The sequence below is a fragment of the Schistocerca cancellata genome, chromosome 3, assembly GCF_023864275.1.
Source record: "Schistocerca cancellata isolate TAMUIC-IGC-003103 chromosome 3, iqSchCanc2.1, whole genome shotgun sequence".
Classification (NCBI taxonomy): Eukaryota; Metazoa; Arthropoda; class Insecta; order Orthoptera; family Acrididae; genus Schistocerca; species Schistocerca cancellata.
The window spans coordinates 740,348,796-740,371,969 of NC_064628.1; the positions used below are offsets into that span (position 1 = coordinate 740,348,796).

General features: G+C 43.4%; 1 protein-coding gene across 1 annotated transcript in view; it reads left to right on the forward strand.

The window, feature by feature from the left end:
- The first annotated feature begins 226 nt into the window (after window positions 1-226).
- LOC126175744 (integrin beta-PS-like) overlaps window positions 227-23,174 on the forward strand; it is a 188,814-nt gene continuing 165,866 nt past the window's right edge. The window contains exon 1 of the mRNA XM_049922699.1: window positions 227-330. Within this exon, the coding sequence (XP_049778656.1) occupies window positions 264-330 (67 nt within the window). The 5' untranslated portion in view covers window positions 227-263. The remainder of the gene's footprint in view (window positions 331-23,174) is intronic.

Here is a 23,174-nt window from a genome sequence, read left to right on the forward strand (position 1 = left end):
ATCTTTGTGGAAGCCCAGCGACACATGCCGATTCGGCTTCAGATAAACGAGCGTGCCTACCGGCGTCTTGGCGAATGTGGCTCTACAGTTGCAGTGGCGTCTCTTCGCATCTGCAATCATGCCAGGATTTGAATTGCGCGACAAATGAATTACCGCACCACAAACGTAAATAATTTTATTTTGAGACTCTTTAAATCTTGCGAGTGACGCAAAGTTCTGGACTTAACATCTTCAACTCTTCCACCGAGTGTGAATTAACAGTGATGGCAAACGAGCGACTAACCCGTACGCACGGAATATCCAGGCTATGTTACCAAGAGCAACAAAGAGGTAAGGAAACAGATTTCTTAGACTGCCAGATCTCGTTACGGTTTTTTTCATCGTTCTTCGATTTTAGTTTACCCTACATGTTGGCTGACTGTCTTTTTGTTTACAGTTACAGTGCTTGCGATGACTATTCTTCCAGCCTTATTCTTCCAGCCTTATTCTTCCAGTTTAATGCGAGATGAACTCGGTTCTTTCACAGTTATTTTCTATACAAACGTTAGTTTTCTGTCCTTTTAGTACCACCTGTTAATGTCTATATCCATTGCAGAGAAAACACAGCTGTCCTAAATCTGAAATTTAGTTTTAACACCGGATAACTTTCCTAGGAATGATCCAGGGCTGGCGTTAGAATGTGTAAGAGCAGAAAAATAATCCGGTGCCTAACTAAATAGAAATCAATCTTCAATAAAAAGCCTGGGCCCTGGAGGCCCTCACTGAACCTGTGGGACTGTTTTAAGAACACATACGTACATATAACTAGTGGTTAAATTAATACAAAATACTACGGTTTTGCATGGAAAGCACGACCAATACATCAGACACTGCAGAGCAAAACGTATTGTATTATGTACGTGCAAATGTTTTCATATTTACGAACAGATTTAAATTCCATCAACTTATATTACACTTTAATGAAAGCATCAGAAAAAATTAATAAAAGTGAGGAGAGTATTTTAATTATCAAGTAGGTTAATTTTTAGTCATATGGAACGTGTAAGTTAGCGTACATAGTATGTACCAATACGCTTGTAGGAATTTTAAACATCACGCCCTTGTCAGGTTTTGTTTTCGCATACTAACTGAACTGCAGCGCACGTTTTGACAAGTTCAAAACGTTTTCTGGATTCATATGATGATGATACAAGTATTTAAAGCATGTTCATTAGCAAACGAATTGCCTCAAAACTAACTTTTTGTGTGTTGAGTACCTTTTAAGTTACCCTCTAGATAAAAGTGTTGCTTACGCGAAAAGTTTAACTAATTGACATCTACAACTTCTTCATTTCGTCGTTTCAAAACGATTTTCGGTTTGTAGAACATGTGGGCGACACTGCAGACAAAAAAGTTTACATTTCAGACATTTTAAAATGGTTTACGTTTACACTTTCGTTTACTTGAGATGGCGGCCAGCCGGCTGAGCTACTGTCGGTCAGCCTGTACTATGAACTACAGTAGAGCCCCACAGGTTGAGAGAAACTTTTGACAAACCGATATTACAGCACCGAATACGCCGAATCCGTGCAAGTGTGGACATGCAAAAGTTTGCTTTGTTTGTACAGCGTTATTTGTATTGTCGTTACTCATAAGTCAGAAGTAGTCAGAATCAGTCGAGTTGAATATCTGCTGCACGCTCTCCTTTGGTTCAAATGGCTCTGAGCACTATGGGACTTAACATCTGAGGTCATTAGTCCCCTAGAACTTAGCACTACTTAAACCTAACTAACCTAAGGACATCACACACATCCATGCTCGAGGCAGGATTCGAACCTGCGACCGTAGCAGTTGCGCGGTTGCGGACTGAAGCGCCTAAAACCGCTTGGCCACCTCGGCCGGCACGCTCTCCTTTGCTTCGGAGTAGTGTAGGAAGTTACGTTTTTCTTATTGTTGCATCACACAGTTTTAAGAGTTTGTTTATAGTAAAAACAAATGATCCGTATGGAAAAAGGAGTCACAGTGCTTCATCCGGTTATCAAAAACGAAAGCGTAAGGCTGAAAAAGACAATACTGCTAATAAGGGACAGACTTTGTTACCCTTTGTGCCATTCGCTAACCAGCGGTGTCGGGGGAGTCAGATGAACGTGGAGATGACGTTGAGGCTTCAATAACTGATACTGAGCAAGATCAGGATTCTCAGAAACAAGATATATCTTTAGTTAGACAGTTCCTCTTATAACTGACTAGATGCAGTGCCTGGCTTTGCCCGGATGTTTAATATTTTCCATACAAACTGGTTCAAATGGCTCTGAGCACTATGGGACTTAACATCTATGGTCATCAGTCCCCTAGAACTTAGAACTACTTAAACCTAACTAACCTAAGGACAGCACACAACACCCAGCCGTCACGAGGCAGAGAAAATCCCTGACCCCGCCGGGAATCGAACCCGGGAACCCGGGCGTGGGAAGCGAGAACGCTACCGCACGACCACGAGATGCGGGCCATACAAACTGATTGACCCTCTGCGTTGTTGATATTCACAGTGAATGCAAGCTGCCTGGGAAACTGCTGTCGTTTTAAATCAAAGTCTATATTGGAATCATTGTGTATCAACGGAATGCCACGAATGAGTACGTCTCTACCTGCGGCGTTCATAAAAATCAGGTTCTAGACTTCCGGTTCTGACTTTCGCAACAGTCAAATAAGATATGCGGCCGTAAATGAGTTCAAAACTTTCGCTTCCGGAGAAAGTTGAGTTGTGCTTTGTTATCAGTATTAGATAAATAGGACTTCGACATTTCCGTTAAAATTCGGTAGGAACTAAATGATTTTATATTAGCATTTTTAATTCATTTCTTCAAGCATATTTTCGCAAACTTTGTATTTTCCCTGTATGAAAAGAAGATTAGTTGCGCTATCTGTTGTTACATTTTGCAATAAGTGTCTCATTATGTTTTTGGAAAATTCGTCTTCTATTGTTTCAGTTCAGTTTTCACTGTTCATGTACGGCTGTGTTGGAGCACGACTCGAACTGTTGAAACAGTTTACGTCACAGTTAGGGCAATCGCGGATTCTGTTAAAAGCTTTTGATCGGACCGCGATCTAGTGACTTTTGTTGGTACTATATCCACGACCTGCCTTAGTGTTTATAAGGCACTGCGGAATATAATAACAAAAATAACTGAAACACCGATTAAAATATTTTCTAACAACATAAACCAATCAATGAATAAGAGTATAGGAATTACCGTCAGCCAACTACATCGCGTCCTACCTCACTGACACCTTCACCGTTCCAGACGACCCCCACTTCGATTACTCATTGTTTCCGACAGTCAATGAGAGTATCAATACTTCCCTCCCAACCCTCGCTACTAGTTTCCAGCACCTTGACAACATTCCACAGACAGAACTCAATACTACAACAACTGTGTAAGACATTCAACAGACACTCCATCACAAAGCGACATAGCTCCCTGTTAATGACTGCATCACCTACGGACACCTGAAATAATGCCCTCTCTGCTTCCTGGAAATCCTAGCCACCCTTTACAATGTAATCCTGCACAAAGGTTTCTATCCTGAGCCGTAGAAAACCTTCCGAACCCCACCCCCCCTCTTCCTCAAGCCGAGTAAACCGGCCACTGACATTCCGCCTACCATCACATTAGCCTCACCTCTCTGTTTAGCAAGGTTTCTGAGTCCATCCTATGCCGATGTATCCACACTACAACAATACCTATCCGGCCGAGAGGTTTTAGGCGCTTCAGTCTGGAACCACGCGACCGCTACGATCGCAGGTTCGAATCCTGCCTCGGGCATGGATGTGTGTGATGTCCTTAGGTTAGTTAGGTTTAAGTAGTTCTAAGTTCTAGGGGACTGAGGACCTCAGATGTTAAGTCCCATAGTGCTCAGAGCCATTTGAACCAATACCTATCCATTCTTGTCCAGCAGAGTGGCTTCCGTCTCAATTTCTCCGATGGCCAAATCCTATACCTTACTCACCTCCTCTCCCATCATACCAACAACCGCAAATCCGTCATTTTTGTCTCCCTAAATCTAGAGAAAGCTTATGACAATGTATGACATTCCAGGCTTCTCTTTAAGCTCGAGATCTACGCACTTCCCATAAACTATGTCCGCCTCATCGCCTCCTTTCCCTCTAACTGTCCGTCTTACGTCACCATGAACAACACTAATTCCTGCATCTTCCGTCCCATTGCTATTACCTCCAAGGCTCTGACCTCCCTCTACCCTAGCCTCCGAAAATCCGAATGATCCCTCCAGCTCCACCTCAATCAATTCACTTGCTGGTGCAACCAAAAGCTCCTCAAAATCAACCCCATCAAAACCCGGATAATAGCTATAGGCCGAACCACCTGCAGTTTCTACCCCATGTCGTAACTTACCATTTATAAACCGTCCTACCCTGTTAACTAACACTGTAAAATATCTCGGACCAACACTCGATCCGCGACTAACATGGGAGCCTCATCTATTAACCATTCAACAGAAAGCCCACAATAGCCAAAAATTACTAAAACTACTAACTGGCCTAACATGGGGATCATGGGGATTTCACCCTTCCACAACCCTCCACATGTATAACGCCCTCATCCCACCCATCTTCTGCTAGAACAATGTGGCATGGTCTTCGGCTCCTCCCAACTTGTATCACGCCTTACAGATCCTTGAACGTCATGCAATCCGCATAGACTTTACAATCCGCTTGCCCTTCTCCCATCTGCGTCGTTAACCAGCTTACAAAATTCACCAGCCTATTCGTCCTGCTTGAACACCTCCGAATACCCTATGTTACCCGTAAACTCGACACTACCCACTCCCTAGTTTCCCTGCTGCTCAGTGACGTTGGAACTGTACCATGCCTCTACTACCACACCTTCCACATATTTTCCCAACAAAACTATTATCGCCTTCTCTTACCTGGCGATGAAATCTGTCCTGATATATACCTGTCCTACCAGATCTAGGAGATCCCTACCACCCACCCCCTGTCAGACCTCCCTTCCCCTCCAATCCTCTCGTCCGCAGCTCGTCGTCTTGCGGTCGAGTTCTCACTTCCCGAGCACGGGGTTCCAGGTTCGATTCCCGGTGGTATCAGGAATTTTCACCTGCCTCGAGATGACTTGGTGTTTGTGTTGTCCTCATCAATTTATCATCATTAATGAAAGTGGCGAGATTGGACTGAGCAAAGGTTGGAAATAACCGCGCAGTTGAGCGCCCCACAAACCAAACATCATCATCGTCATCCAATCCTCTCCACTCACTTCTTAAGTCTTAGTTCGAAACCACATCCCTCTGCACTCTTCTTCCATCAATCCTCCAAACATCCAGCCACACTCGTATCCTGCAACACACTAACTTCAAATAGTATGTTCCCTTGAGACTCTTATCCCTGACATTCTACAACCACCAATCTCTTCTCTCATCTGCGTATTTAATCAGTCACCACATGGGCCTTTCCATTTTACTTTATGCAACTGTCTATCTGTTTTTGTACATTCGTGTGTGACACTCATGCCGGCCGGAGTTGCCGAGCGGTTCTAGGCGCTTCAGTCTGGAACCGCGCGACCGCTACGGTCGCAGGTTCGAATCCTGCCTCGGGCATGGATGTGTGTGCTGTCCTTAGGTTAGTTAGGTTTAAGTAGTTCTAAGTTCTAGGGGACTGATGACCTCAGATGTTAAGTCCCATGGTGCTCAGAGCCATTTGAACCATTTTGTGACACTCATTTTACATTCATCTGCGCCTATATTTTAATTACTCACCAAATCAGCCTTTTATATTTTAATTTATGCAATTGACGATTTTTTTATTGAACAAAATGTTTATTTTTGTCAACCGCCATTTCCAGCTTTTATAGCATGTTTTCTACAATTGTACTCTCTCATGGCTGAAGAGCGGCAACTGTATCCGCTGACAGCCAACCCTCTGCCCATATGGGGCAGGGAAAGGGGGGGGGGAGGTGAGGAGGGGGGAAAATAACAAAAGAAAAGAAATTGCAGTCAGTTTACCACGACGTGTTTCATTTATTAGGCACTTAATTTTTCATTTATTTTCTTCATTGTTTCATCTGAATGGAGAAATGTTTCTCCTTGTATATATATATATATATATATATATATATATATATATATATATATATGTGTGTGTGTGTGTGTGTGTGTGTGTGTGTGTGTGTGTGTTTCAAGTCAGATTACGATATCTTATGAAGACAGTGATTTTCCTCTTGTCTTGAAGGTGATAGTTAGCTTCCGACTTTAGCTCGTGTTCATGGGACTGCTGTCGAAGCAGGGCAGATAGGCTAAACCTGCGTTCTACAATTGTTGTAACCAGCGTTGAGTGATACATTTACCATTCACTATTCTGTGTTATTCTCATGGCCTAGAACCCACGCATCAGGCCTACCAAGACACCGTTATTAGTCTTCTTAGAGACGCGAGATTTTCATCGAAGTGGGCGTCCCAGTTCAGAATGCAATATGAGTGGAATCTGCGTGGAGGAGGAATGCACACAAGATAGTGAAAGTGATAGTAACGAAGTCGTTCCATAAACTGAAGATTTTTCATGGCTAGATTGAGGTGGAATGAGAAGCTTTTTGATTTCGATATAGGTCTGTGGACTAAAACAAAGTGCTTCAGCAGTTTGGAGGTAGAAGAAACTGTTAGGCAAGGTCCTGAGGAAACGCCGGAAACAATTCCGCGGGAACTAAAATGTAATGAACCTTTCTCTTAAAATGTGTTTGAGCTCATCTTAAAAAACGGGGAAATTTCAAAAATGGACTGGCTTTATTGAAGCATTGTACTGGTTTGCTTGCCCATTGTTTTCGCGACACATAGATGTCTCTAAGTGTGTATGGCGCAAGGTTACGGCCGGGGGTTATCAAGACGCTAGAAAAAGGCAAAACAAAAAGGGAGTGAACATAAAACAGCGCTGACCACAAAACGTCTTACTTAGAATAGCGTACATTAGAAAGTGCTTTAAGTACTAGTTGAGCCACAGAAAATCATCTCGATCGAAACGCTATAAGAGAAGGGCATTCTTGGGTCGAAGTATTGCATTGCGTTAACGAAAGCGAATCTTTTTCCCGCAGAAAGGTTTAGCTTTGAGACGAGATAGTAATTTAATTGGTTATCGTCAAAATGGCAGTTTTTAGGGCATCTTAGAGTTTTTGGAGAAGTCTTATCCAATTATGCTAGAACATTTAAGAAATGTTGAAGCGTTGCAACAAGGAAGAAAACGCCTTGGTCATCATCCGTCACGCGATTTTCAGAGCGAATTTATTGAAGCAGCGCAGCTGAAGACTTTGTTCGCCAAACCATTTTAACAGAGGTAAAATGTGTATAGACGAAACTTTATGTCGTATAAATGCACCTGTAAGAGAAACTGGAAAGTTATGGTGTACACTGTAGTGACACAAGAGGTCGCTGTTTCACCTGTTTTATTTAACATCGCCTCAGAGTAGATAGATAGAGAATTTAGTACAACTAATCTGTAAGAGATTTAAGTGCAGGAGGTGAACATAGATCTACGCAGATGACGTAGTATTAGTACACAATTCCAAAACAGAATTAATCAGGATAATGTAAAATTATTTCACAACCACTGAGAAAACAGGATTACGTGTCAATGAATAAAAGGCAGAATAAGTAAGAAAATCCGAAGTATTGCACCTTTGGTAGCAGACTGATTCACTTTCAAGACTATTGACCGCTTCAAGTACTTTGGGAGTCTTTTAGTATGAAGAATAGTACGGATATAGAAATAGATGCTCATCTAGCAACAGTGGATAAAACACTTTTTATTTTTATGAAAATCTTAATGAAAAGAGCACTCAGTGTTGACTTCAAAGTTCGTTTGTATCAATCGACTAAAATACCGGTAACATTACACAGTTGTGAAGCGTTAACATTTCGAATGAAAGATGAAGAAAAACTTTTAATATTCACGAGAAAAATAACAAGAAAAATATTTGGACCGACATGTGACGAAAACAACATGGACTGGACGATAAGAAAAAAATGAAGAATTAATAAGCTGCACAAACCACGTAACATCGTCGAAGTGCTACAGGAGAGAAGTTTGAACTGGGCCTGCCATAGAGCAAGGATGGTGGAGAATAGACTATCTGAAATAACATTCGGTAGGACAACAGACGGTGCGAGGTGAAGAGGAAGACCCAGAAGAAGGTGGAGAGATAACATCCGGGAGGGCACAGCGAGGACGAACATCAACAAAGAATGCACAAACAGTGCGCTCGGCAGAAAGAAATGGAAGAGGCTCGTAGAGCATCCGTATGGTCGCTAAGATCCTTGCCACACTTAAAGTAAAGTAAGTAAACTATAATAAATACTTTCTCTGTTATGGTAGATGCAACTCTTGATGAAGTCCAAAGAGAGTAAAATGTTTTTATACAGTCCTTGCTGAAGAAAATCAACTTAGAATTAAAGACTGGTTACTCGACTTTGTTGACTGTGAGCAGAAGACTGATCGGTCAGTTGCTACAATGAATTGCGATGATCTGAAACGTTGTGGCTTGCATCTTCCAGACTGTAGTGGGAAGGGTTATGACAGTGGTAGAGTATCTACGTAAGTGACATCTATCATGGAGATCAAGCGCATATACATGGTGGTCCATTGATAGTGACCAGGCCAGATATCTCACGAAATAAGCATCAAACGAAAAAACTACAAAGAACGAAACTCGTCTAGCTTGAAGGGGGAAACCAGATGGCGCTACGGTTGGCCCGCTAGATGGCGCTGCCATAAGTCAAACGGATATCAACTGCGTTTTTTAAAAATAGGAACCCCCATTTTTATTACTTATTCGTGTAGTACGTAAAGAAATATGAATGTTTTAGTTGGACCACTTTTTTCGCTTTGTGATGGATGGCGCTGTAATAGTCACAAACGTATTAGTACGTGGTATCACGTAACATTCCGCCAGTGCGGACGGTATTTGCTTCGTGATACATTACCCGTGTTAAAATGGACAGTTTACCAATTGCGGAAAAGGTCGATATCGTGTTGATGTATGGCTATTGTGATCAAAATGCCCAACGGGCGTGTGCTGTGTATGCTGCTCGGTATCCTGGACGACATCATCCAAGTGTCCGGACCGTTCGCAGGATAGTTCAAAAATGGTTCAAATGGCTCTGAGCACTATGGGACTTAACATCTATGGTCATCAGTCCCCTAGAACTTAGAACTACTTAAACCTAACTAACCTAAGGACATCTCACAACACCCAGTCATCACGAGGCAGGGAAAATCCCTGACCCCGCCGGGAATCGAACCCGGGAACCCGGGCGTGGGAAGCGAGAACGCTACCGCACGACCACGAGCTGCGGACCGCAGGGTAGTTACGTTATTTAAGGAAACAGGAAGTGTTCAGCCACATGTGAAAAGTCAACCACGACCTGCAACAAATGATGATGCCCAAGTAAGTGTTTTTGCTGCTGTCGCGGCTAATCCGCACATCAGCAGCAGACAAATTGCGCGAGAATCTGGAATCTCAGAAACGTCGGTGTTGAGAATGCTACATCAACATCGATTGCACCCGTACCATATTTCTATGCTCCAGGAATTGCATGGCGACGACTTTGAACGTCGTGTACAGTTCTGCCACTGGGCACAAGACAAATTATGGGACGATGACAGATTTTTTGCACGCGTTCTGTTTAGCTACGAAGCGTCATTCACCAACAGCGGTAACGTAAACCGGCATAATATGCACTGTTGGGCAACGAAAAATCTACGATGGCTGCGACAAGTGGAACATCAGCGACCTTGGCGGGTTAATATACGCTGCGGCATTATGGGAGGAAGGACAATTGGACCCCATTTTATCGATGGCAATCTAAATGGTGCAATGTATGCTGATTTCCTACGTAATGTTCTACCGATGTTACTACAAGATGTTTCACTGCATGACGGAATGGCGACGTACTTCCAACATGATGGATGTCCGGCACATAACTCGCGTGCGGTTGAAGCGGTATTGAATAGCATATTTCATGACCGGTGGATTGGTCGTCGAGGCACCATACCATGGCCCGCACTTTCACCGCATCTGACGTCCCCGAATTTCTTTCTGTGGGGTAAGTTGAAGAATATTTGCTATCGTGATCCACCGACAACGCCTGACAACATGCGTCAGCGCATTGTCGATGCATGTGCCAACATTACCGAAGGCGAACTACTCTCTGTTGAGAGGAATGTCGTTACACGTATTGCCAAATGCATTGAGGTTGACGGACATCATTTTGAGCATTTATTGGATTAATGTGTTATTTACAGGTAATCACGCTGTAACAGCATGCGTTCTCAGATATGATAAGTTCACAAAGGTACATGTATCACATTGGAACAACCGAAATAAAATGTTCAAATCTACCTACGTTCTGTATTTTAATTTAAAAACCTACCTGTTCCCAACTGTTCGTCTAAAATAGTGAGCCATATCTTTGTGACTATTACAGTGCCATCTATCACAAAGCGAAAAAAGCGGTCCAACTACGTACTACACGAATATGTAATAAAAAATGGGGGTCCCCGTTTAAAAAAACGCCGTTGATATCCGTTTGACCTATGGCAGCGCCATCTAGCGGGCCAACCACAGCGCCATTTGGTTTCCCCCTTCAAGCTAGACAAGTTTCGTTCTTTGTAGTTTTTTCGTTTGACGCTTATTTCGTGAGATATTTGGCCCGGTCACGATCAATGGACCACCCTGTATTAAGCGGTGCTCTATCATTCGATCTTTGTGACACCCACACTGCGGAGAGTTGCGCGGATTTAGTGAATTTTTTTTTTAATTTCTTCGAAAATAGATATTTTTTTCGTTCTTGTTCGCAAAGATGAAAAGTTTTAAAATAAAATACTGGATCGTCCGTTTACGAGTTGTCGGTAACGAGATGGTCTGCACGCACAAATGCCGTCCGTACAAATGCTAAGAATATGTCTGTATTACAATGATGGTTGAAATTGCTTATAACTTCGTTTTACTCCAAGGCAAGTAATGAACTAAGGCGCATTTAGAAGTATCTGAAGTCATTTCAAAGAGTCTTGATGTGTTCATTGTAACACAAGGTATTAGCTGCAATAAATATACTTAACGATCTGCTTCAAGCAAGGGAAGCCACAATAGACGTAGAAAGTAGCAATATCAAAGGTCTAGAGGAATAATTTCATAAACTGAGAAATAGTTGGAATTACTATTTACGCGGAAAGTCGCAAGGTAGCAGAAATTTTGGAATACCACATGACTTGAACGAATCGTCGCAATCAGGAACGGAAGGGCGAAAGAAAAGGTGTTGTAGACTAAACATCAGAAGAAGATTTAAACTGAGCCCAGAGAACAGTTTTAAACAAAATTTTTTAAAGTTATTCTAGATGCAGTTCTAGGTGACTTAACCACAGTGACCGAAAAAATCGAAACACCAAGAAGGAGTTGCGCGCCGTAAATGAAAGTTGGTAGGCGTGTTTCTACACGTGAAAGATGACGTATATTCAAATTTCAAGTCAGTCGCATAAGAGTGGTGCTAGCAGCGCCACTATGAGGATGAAAATCAGGTTTGCTTTAAATACACGCTGTAATGGTTGTGAGCGTTAGCGTCTTGTGAGATCGTACGTGGTGAGTTGATGTTAGTCAAGAATGGCTTTAAGGTGAGAAGGATGCCATTATGAACGCCTCACTGAGTTTGAACGAGGTTGTGAACAGGGTTACGAAAAGCTGGATGTTCCTTCTGCGATACTGCAGAAAGACTTGGCGGGAATGTCGCCACTGAACGTGATTGCTGGCAGCGGTGGTAACGAGAACGTACGCTGTCAAGAGGACTGGGCTCCGGATGGTCGAGTGGCACTAGTCAGAAGAAAGGCCATCTGTTCAGCGTATGGCTGCGGTGCGTCGTACTGCACCCGCAGGAGCAATTTGAGCAGGAGATGGCACCACAGTATCACAAAAAACTGTTACAAATTCTGATTTGATCCATTATAAATGGTTTTTGAAAGCCTGCGACTGTAGATATAATAGGTTTGTTTATAAATAAATAAATCTTCTGCTACCAGTCACGATTTTTCTTTATTTTACTATTCGCACGACGCGTTTCGAGAAATAATTCCCATTTTCAAGTGCGTTTTTTATGTGTGTTAAGCCATTTCTTTTGATGTTGTCAGTGTGTGTGAGTCTGCTTCATTTTGTTGACTTTTACTGTAATACATAAGAAACGCGATTTTTAGTTGGGTATCAATTCTTTCTGTGAGGTTAGTGGCTAAAGTTTGAGAACAATTTGTACTTACAGTTTTCTAATGGTCCATTTGTGTAGAGTCTCACACACACTTAACATCATACACAACTTGTACACTTTACACATCGAAAATATCTTATATAAACAAAACAGTTACAAAGATCTTCTTACAGGTAGTTCACAGAGATAACATTATAGGTCTTCCACAGATTATGATATGCTTTTGTACAGAGGTTATTTATCTTAACAATTTGGCTTATGAATTACTTATATTGATTTTACAGTTGTGCTTATTTCTATGTTTTACTATTTTTATTTAAGTATATTATCGAAACATCTGAAGAAATTCACTGATTCACTTTCAAGTTTTTCATTTAATATTTTATCTTCATATTTTCTGTGATGTGAATATATCTCCAGTTCTTCAAGCAAATCCATTTTATGTCCTTTATTTAGTCGGTGGAGTACTTTGACATTTTGCTCTATTTTTCCAATTGGGTGCCCTGTATTATGTATTTGTGTTGCTATTGCTGATGTAGTGTGTTTGTTGTGTGTGTATGCTCTAATGTGCTCTGTGTACCTGGTGTTTACCTGTTTGTTTATATAAGATATTTTCGATGTGTAAAGTGTACAAGTTGTGTATGATGTTAAGTGTGTGTGAGACTCTACACAAATGGACCATTAGAAAACTGTAAGTACAAATTGTTCTCAAACTTTAGCCACTAACCTCACAGAAAGAATTGATACCCAACTAAAAATCGCGTTTCTTATGTATTACAGTAAAAGTCAACAAAATGAAGCAGACTCACACACACTGACAACATCAAAAGAAATGGCTTAACACACATAAAAAACGCACTTGAAAATGGGAATTATTTCTCGAAACGCGTCGTGCGAATAGTAAAATAAAGAAAAATCGTGACTGGTAGCAGAAGATTTATTTATTTATAAACAAACCTGTTACAAATTGTTTACTTCAACGACACCTCCGAGCCAGGCGTCCTGTAGCGTGCGTTCCACTGATCCAAAACAACGGCTATTTGTGGCTTCAGCGGCGTCAGGCGAGAGTTCACTGGAGGTTAGGGTGGAGGTGTGTTGTGTTTTCTGATGAAGGCTGGTTCGCCTCGGTGCCAGTGATGGCCGTGTGATGGTTAGAAGGAGGCTAGTTGAGAGCCTGCAACCACACTATCTGCGTGCTAGACACAATGGATCTACACCTGGAGTTTTGGTCTGGGGTGCTAGGGTGCTATTTCGTACGACAGCAGAAGCACTCTCTTGGTTATCTCACGAACCCTGACTGCAAATTTGTATACGTCAGTCTGCTGATGAAACCTGTTGCGCTGCCATTCATGAACAGCATTCCAGGATTTTACAAGAGGATAACCGCTCGCCCACATACCGCTGTTGTAACCGAAGTTGGTCTGCAGAGTGTCGACGTGTTGCCTGGGCCTCCTCGGCCATCAGAACTGCTCCAGTCGAGCACATAATTGTGGGACATCATCGGACGACAAATCCAGCATCATCCACAAACAGCATTAACCGTCCCATTATTGGTGGTGGTGGTGGTGTGTTGGGGCTTATGGGCGCTCAACATCCAGGTCATCAGCGCCCTGACACACATTAAAAGGAACGAATGTGGACAGACCTAAGAAAACTAAAGCACGCACTCAAAGAAGCAGGAAAAGAAGGAAAATGCTACATAAGAACGTAAAACCTAAGGAAAGGAGAAACATAGCAACAAGAATTTCACAGGAAATTGTTATTGGCTGGCCACTTACATAAAATATGGGCGAGCTTGTCACACAGTGAGCAAATTAAAATCCTCTCCCTAAAATCTTTGTAAAAACATTTGACAGGGCTCAGAACTTTAAAACTTTAACCACATTCGTCCGAGTGTTGCCTAAAAGAGATGGCAGGTCCGCTGGCAAGTCAGCCGCGACCCCCTGGTCAAAAAATAAAACGCAAGCCAATAAAACGTGGCGCACAGTGACCTGGACGCCGCAAGCACCACACATTGGAGGGTCCTCTCGCCGGAGCAGGAAGCCACGCGTCATAGGGCTGTGGCCTATTCGAAGCCGAGTGAGGAGAACCTCGTCCCGTCGATGGGGCTGAAAGGAAGTACACCACACACGCGTTGTGGGCCTGACTATACGGAGCTTATTGTCAGCCACTTCCAGCCACACATCCTCCCACCGACGCATGACCCGTGAGCTCAACAGCGAGGTGAGTGCGTGCAAGGGGATAGCACACTGAGATACTTGTGGGGCGAGACACGCCTCCTTGGCTGCGAGATCTGCCCTTTCATTCCCAGCAATGCCGACATGCCCCGGAACCCAGCGGAAAGCTACAACCTTCCCCAGTCGCTGTAGTCGGAGGAGGGCATCCTGGATGGTCTGGACAATTTTGTCTGCCGGGTACAAACGTTGCAATGAGTGAAGGGCACTGAGTGAATCGGAACAGACAAGAAATTTAGGAGAGGAAGAATGTCTCATGTGCTCCAGTGCCCGCAAGATCGGAAACAATTCTGCATTAAAGACAGTAAAAGTCTGAGGCAGTCGGACCTTGAGGACACGATATGGAAAAACAACTGAGCAACTAACAGAATCCCCTCGTTTCGACCCATCCGACCGGCTTGAACTCCATCACACAAACTGACATCCGGCACCTGTATAACACAACGCAAGCATATTTACATTCTTGCATTCAACATTCTGGCAGTTACACCGTTTGTTAATGTACGAGCATTTCACGTTTACAATGGTTTATCTGGCGCTTACAGTAACCCGTCAACAGAACACAGCATGTTCTTCTCATTGGAGAAACGTCTACAGACGTTAAAGTAACCTCTGGCGTGCCACAGGGGAGTGTTATGCGACCATTGCTTTTCACAATATATATAAATGACCTAGTAGATAGTGTCGGAAGTTCCATGTGGCTTTTCGCGGATGATGCTGTAGTATACAGACAAGTTACAGCATTAGAAAATTGCAGCGAAATGCAGGAAGATTTGCAGCGAATAGGCACTCGGTGCAGAGAGTGGCAGCTGACCCTTAACATAGACAAATGTAATGTACTGCGAATACATAGAAAGATGGATCCTTTATTTTATGATTAAATGATAGCGGAACAAACACTGGTAACACTTACTTCTGTAAAATACCTGGGAGTATGCGTACGGAACGATTTGAAGTGGAATGATCATATAAAATTAATTGTTGGTAAGGCGGGTGCCAGGTTGAGATTCATTGGGAGAGTCCTTAGAAAATGTAGTCCATCAACAAAGGAGGTGGCTTACAAAACACTCGTTCGACCCATACTTGAGTATTGCTCATCAGTGTGGGATCCGTACCAGGTCGGGTTGACGGAGGAGATAGAGAAGATCCAAAGAAGAGCGGCGCGTTTCGTCACAGGGTTATTTGGTAAGCGTGATAGCGATACGGAGATGTATAGCAAACTCAAGTGGCAGACTCTGCAAGAGAGGCGCTCTGCATCGCGGTGTAGCTTGCTGTCCAGGTTTCGAGAGGATGCGTTTCTGGATGAGGTATCGAATATATTGCTTCCCCCTTCTTATACCTCCCAAGGAGATCACGAATGTAAAATTATAGAGATTCGAGCGCGCACGGAGGCTTTCCGGCAGTCGTTCTTCCCGCGAACCAGACGCGACTCAAACAGGAAATGGAGGTAATGACAGTGGCACGTAAAGTGCCCTCCGCCACACACCGTTGGGTGGCTTGCGGAGTATAAATGTAGATGTAGATGTAGCTGTAGATCTTGCAATGTTAATCACGTAAATATTTTACTTAAACAAATGTATTCCCAAAATGTCATCACTCTACTGTAATTATTTTTTGGTGCCGCGTTTTTTTCCGTCAGGATATAAGTTATTCCGCCATAGACGACATGATGGACACATATGGTTTTCTATGAAACTACTTAAGCCTAGATGTTTGTAGTGTAACAAGAGCGCGTAGAAAGCGCCATCTTTGAACAGCGTATGTATGTCGTGCAGGTAGCCGGAACGGGAGCCTGTAGGCGCAAGCATAGCTCTCCAGTACCTCGCGTGGCCTGCCCCAGCGCTCTCAGAGACTGACTTGCACTTAACGGGGTTTTCTGGACTAGAAGTTTAAAAAAAATCGATTTTTGTTGCATATTTTGATACCTTATACTGTGGAGAACACGCATTCGAAACCGTTTTGCCAGCAAACTATTGCATATACGCTACTGGCCATTAAAATAGCTACACCACGAAGATGTGCTACAGACGCGAAACCGACAAGAAGAAGAAGCTGTGATTGCAAATAATTAGCTTTTCAGAGCATTCACACAAGGTTGGCGCCGGTGGCGACACCTACAACGTGCTGACATGACGAAAGTTTCCAACCGATTTCTCACACACAAACAGCAGTTGACCGGCGTTGCCTGGTGAAACGTTGTTGTAATGCCTCGTGTAAGGAGGAGAAATGCGTACCATCACGTTTCCGACTTCGATAAAGATCGGATTGTAGCCTATTGCGATTGTGGTTTATCGTATCGCGACATTGCTGCTCGCGTTGATCGAGATCCAATGACTGTTAGCAGAATATGGAATCGGTGGGTTCAGTAGGGTAATACGAAACGTCGTGCTGGTTCCCAAAGGCCTCGTATCACTAGCAGTCGAGAGAGGCATCTTATCCGCGTGACTGTAACGGATCTTGCAGCCACGTCTCGATCTCCGAGTCAACAGACGGCGACGTTTGCAAGACAATAACCATCTGCACGAACAGTTCGACGACGTTTGCAGCAGCATGGACTATCAGCTCGGAGACCATGGCTGCGGTTACCCTTGATGCTGCATCACAGACATGAGTGCCTGCGATGGTGTACTCGACGACGAACCTGGGTGCACGAATGGCAAAACGTCATTTTTTCGGGTGAATACAGGTTCTGTTTACAGGTCGCATCCGTGTTTGGTGACATCGCGGTGAACGCACATTAAAAGCGTGTATTCGTCATCGCCATACTGGCGTATCACCCGGCTTGATGGTATGGGGTGCCATTGTTACACGTCTCGGTCACCTCTTGTTCGCATTGACGGCACTTTGAACAGTGGACGTTACATTTCAGATGTGTTACGACCCGTGGCTCTACCCTTCATCGATTCCTGCGAAACCCTACACTTCAGCAGGATAATGCACGACCGCATGTTGGAAGTCCTGTACGGGCCTTTCTGGATACAGAAAATGTTCGACTGCTGCCCTGGCCAGCACATTCTCCAGATCTCTCACAAATTGAAAACGTCTGGTCAATGGTGGCCGAGCAACTGGAACTGTTGTATCGCGTTGAAGCTGCATGGGCAGCTCTACCTGTACACGCCATCCAAGCTCTTTGACTCAATGCCCAGGGACATCAAGGCCATTATTACGACCAGAGGGGGGTGTTCTGGAACTGATTTCTCAGGATCTATGTACTCAAATTGCTTGAAAATGTAATCACATGTCAGTACTAGTATAACACATTTGTCCAATGAATACCCGTTTATCATCTGCATTTCTTCTTGGTGTAGCAATTTTAATGGCCAGTAGTGTAGTATGACAGTTAGGTGAGAGATGAGAAAACTTGGACTTCATGGTCAAATGGCTCTTCATAAGCAACACATCATACCGTAAATCCCTAACGATGCCCCACTTGGTATAAGGAGAGAAAACATTGGACGATTGAACAGTGGAAAAACATTGTGTGGAGTGACGAATCACAGTACACAATGTGACGATCCGATGGTACGGTGCGGGTATGGCAAATTCCCGGTAAAAATCCTCTGCCAGCGTGTGTAGTGCCAACAGTAAAATTCGGAGGCGGTGGGGTTACGATGTGGTCGTGTTTTTCATGAAGGGGGCTTGCATCCCTTGTTGTTGGGTGCCTGGAGCACTTCGTAAATCTCGTTCGAGTGCACCGACTCCTACTGGGCCACGTAGCTGGCTTCTTTACTGTCAGTAGACGCGCGGTGCTCTGAGCGTACAATGCGGCCCACGTTACCATGCGGTCTTGGATGCCTTGCCACGGTTCGCGCGGCTCCCCCCTTCGGAGGTTCGAGTCGTCCCTTGGGCATGGGCATGTGTGTTGTCCTTAACGTAAGTTACTTTAAGTTAGATTAAGTAGTGTGTACGCCTAGGGACCGATTACCTCAGCAATTTGGTCCCATAGGAACTTACCACTAATTTCCAAATTTTCCGCGTCGTCGGTCGGAGACAGTCAGACCTGTATACGAAGACCTATCGAGCGACACTTTTCTGGAAAGATGTGTTGGCGCGAAGACTCAAAACTAACGACTCGCTAAATTCGCTGATTTGGGCGCTTTCGCCGAAACACATATATTCCGGTAAAGAAGTAGTCGAAATTGCAAACAATTGGGCTACACTTGTCGTCAAGACGGCTTCATGGGTCATGCACAGACAATGAATGCCATGAGCATTCAACTTGGCAACACAGCGTTCAAATTTTACAGAAGGCGCAACGTGGACCGCCTTGTACGCTCAGAGTTCCGTGCGTCTACAGCCAGTAAAGAAGCCGGATATGCGGCCCGGTACGAATCGGTGCACGCGAACGAGATTTGCGAGATGCTCCAGGCATCACAGACTGATGGTAAGTCCCAAAAAACCGAGGAAAACCCTTCCCAAAACTTTAAACGCGATTTCCTAAAAGTCACTTCTTTTTGATGGGTGTTTGGATTGCCGTAAGACTACTCTGCCGATCTTGGCGCTGTAGAGCTCTCTAAAAGTTAAATAATTTTCAAAATATCGATTTTGATGTACGTTTGAATGCCCAAAAAAGTCGATTTTTCTTACTTTCTTTTCAAATGGTCGACTATTGTGAAAAAATGACATTTTTGGGTGGTCTGTCGCAGACCACCAAATTACGTGAACCAGTTCCACCTCCCCCCCCCCCCCCTCCGGATTTTGGCGCTGTGGAGCTATTTTTGCAGAGAACTGAACTGGCTATGGTCGGAATCTCCAAAAGTTAAATAATTTTCAAAATATCGATTTTGATGTTAGTTTGAATGTGCAAACAAAATCGATTTTTCTTACTTTCTTTTCAAATAGTCGCCTATTGTGAAAAAATGACATTTTTGGGCGGTCTGTCGCGCAGACCACCCAATTACCTGAACCAGTTCCCCCCCTCCCATGCTGATGCACGGCGTGGATTACGAAAGATCTTCGGCGCTGTTTTGTTTAATAACCCCTTAATATTTTTTGAGAAAAAAATTTAATCGAGGTAAAGGACAGATGAAGAAAAGGATATAAGCGTTGTTTGACATATATTTTGATTTCACCTCTATACCAGAAGACGCCCTTCAGCAGGTGCTAACAGCGTATGACGGACGGCGGGTGTCGTGAATTCGGAAGCCCAGGACCCTAATCAGCGACTCAGTGTACAGCCAAGGAGGCGGTACTCGGGTGTGTCGCAGGCAGGGGAAGGCCCTAGCCCGTCTACATCTTCAGCAGTCACGGGGGTAACCCAACGACAGTGGCAACTTGTAATGGCTAACGTCCAGCACAGCCGGCTGACTGCGGTCTCGGAGGCGAAGTCCTCTGTTGGCAGCAGGCAGCACCTCACGATTCGCCAACCAAGTTATACAGTAACTAGCGAAACTCTCACTCCACCGGAACCAGTGATGCAAATGAGGTGACCAGACACTGAGGCTTCTGAAATGATCGTATTTAAGCTGGGCGTAACATAATCTTGGCTGACAATGCGGTCATTTGCCCTCAGACGTGTCTGCGGACTTATTCCCATCGTGGTGCCTCAATTATTGTCAGTTCCCCTTGTCTTCGCGCTTTACGCCAGTGCTAGAATGCAGTGAAGCGGCTGAGCTCGGAGATTACATGTCATGCTGCAAGGCTCGCAGAATGACACACTGGATGTTGTCATACGACACCGTTTGCAGTCCTTGATTACGGCTCAACTTACGAGCGGCGCCCTGCCTTCCGCATCATTGGCATTCTCTGCGTGCCCAGATACCGATTGTGACATGCGGCATGAGCCGAGTCTGATTCTCTGCTGCCTGCGCCAAGTAATAACTACAACAATTCATGTGCGCACCCAGGAGTTGGATCTGCTGTGTACTATCCTCCTTTCTTCAAGTAACGCAGATTCCACGATTTCCACAGAATAAGTCCAGGTAGTTTCCACTTTTCAGAGCAACTAGTGTCAATTACTCTGACAAATGAGGACACAAATTTTCGACTTGCTGCTTTTCTTTACAGTAACATAAGTTGGTGAAAGTATCTGAATGACATTAAGAATGTCACCAAGAAAAGTTTACAGTAAGACCCCCTTCTATGATACTGTATTCGGTGTGGTACATATATAAATAATGGCTACAAATTAATAAAGTTAGGATAGTGTTTCTACAACTGTTCGATTTCGCAAAGTAATATATGATTCAGCTTGAGGAGTACTCAGGGAAAATACTGGATCGTAAGTGAGATCAGTCACCATCGATGGTCTAACTGTGAGTGGTGAACTCTGCGTAAGGGTAGACAATGTGTTCGAAGAAGCGGAAGAAGCTCATGACGTTAAGGAAAATCCGGTCCTTCTCGGCTTCGTCCAGTTGCTCGCCCAGGAGTAGCAAGATTTTAGGTCTGTGATCTCTTCTACATCAGTCACAAATGTTTCTGAAATCAGGGGGGCATACACTGAAAAACATCTAGTCAGCGTCATCAGCTGGTGACACCAAGCGTCTTTTTGTTCCGGTAAGTTTTTCATTTCCAGTTTTGGCTTGTATCGGCAGCAGATGAAAAAGAGAAACACGAAGCAGCTCTGCACTACGCGTAGCAGGCCATAGCCTCGCGTGTGGCACGACGCTCACACAGTAGTCACGGCCAACCTCCAATACATCTCGTGTATTTTCTTGAGAACGGAAAGAGGTATCGCTCTACTTCCAACGTTAAAAACAATTTCGAGATGTTAGCTAAATTTCGCACTTAGCAATGTATGACCTAAAACCGACCAAAAGAACTGGCCAGTGACTACATTCTTCTATGTTTCTGGTGTTAAACAGCAGTATACTATTAATTTCTTGCTTTCACTGTATTTCAGAAGAAGTTAGATTTCATTGTGAATCTGTTGTATAGCATTCAGCGATTTCAAGTGTTATGTTATAACTCTTGGCCCTGTGAACTAATGTTTCATGAACGGTACAGATCTACAGTAGTTTCTATTTGATTAGCTCATGTTCTATAAAATGCACGTAGCGTCTCTCCTGTTATTTTACATATAGTAAGTTAAACACTCAACAATTCCATTTTTAACTTTTATTATATTTGACGTGCACGTCTGGTCAATAAGCAATGGGTCATATGTTTCGTTTTTTTAATTACAACTGTTTTCGTCAAATGCTGTTATATGCATAATCTTCATGTATTGATATCTTATATAGGTCATCTGTAGCTCGAGCCCTACATTCTGTTTAACGTTTTTAAGTCTTTACACACGCAACTACATATTTTGTTTAACAATCACATGCCTGGATTAGGTGAAGTTTCTTCTTTTCTATTTACCTCTCAAAATATATCCTTAGTTGCTGAGCCTCTACTGCCTTTTAGCTAAGGAGTTACATTGATAAAGAAAGTTCTTCATCACTATTACATAGATTTGTTACCAACATTCCTTAAAGCCAAATTTGGGTACATGGCTGGTTATGCTGTGGTTATTTACACCCCTCCACTTCGTTATTGTATCAGTATTATTGATATACTAGGCTCCTAATTAAGCACTTTTTACTGACTTTATTTACATATGGCGTTTTCCTCTAAATGCATCGATATTTTACAGTAATGGTTCATTTCTGTAATTTTTTTTATCATCGAACTGGGGACCTAGAAACGATGGAGAGGCTTCGTCCCCGCCGTAGCCACAACAGGCTACAGCAGTCCACTCACCCCACGGCCGCCCCACACCGAACCCACAGAAGATAGGTTAAGGAAAGGCAAACCTCCGTTTATAGCAACTGTAGACTTAGAGAAAGCTTTTGACACTGTTGACTGCAATACTCTGTTTCAAATTCTAAAGGTGGCTGGGGTAAAATACAGGGAGCGAAAGGCTATTTACAATTTGTACAGAAAACAGATGGCACTTATAGGAGTCGAGGGACAAGAAATGGAAGTAGTGGTTGAGAGGGAGTGAAACAGGGTTTTAACCTGTCCCCGATGTTATTCAGTCTGTATATTGAGCAAGCAGTAAAGGTAACAAAAGAAAAATTTGATGTAGGAATTAAAGTCCAGGGAGAAGAAATAAAAACTTTGAGGTTTGGCAGTGACATCTGTCAGAGACGGCAAAGAACTTGGAAGAGGAATTGAAGGGAATTGACAGTATCTGGAAAGAAGGATACAAGATGAATATCAACAAAAGCAAAACGAGGATAATGAAATGTAGTTGTTTAAATCAGGTGACGCTGAGGGAATTAGATTAGGAAAAGAGATACTTAAAGTAGTAAATGAGTTTTTCTATTTGGGAAGCAAAATAACTGATGATGCTGGAAGTAGGGAGGATATCAAATGTAGACTGCCAATGGCAAGAAACGCGTTTCTGAAGAAGAGAAATTTGTTAACATGAATACAGATGCAAGTGTCAGGAAGTCCTTTCTGAAAATATTTGTATGGAGTGTAGCCGTGTATGGTAGTGAAACATGGACAATAAACAGTTTACACAAGAAGAGAATAGAAGCTTTTGAAACGTAGTGCTACAGAAAAATGCTGGAGATTACATGGGTAGATCACGTAACTAATGAAGAGGTACTGAATAGAACTGAGGAGAAGAGAAATTTGTGGTACAACCTGACTAAAAGAACGGATATGTTGGTAGGACACGACCTGAGGCATCAAGGGATCACCAACTTCGTACTGGAGGGAAGTGTGTGAGTGGGGGGGGGGGGGGGGGTAAAAATCGTA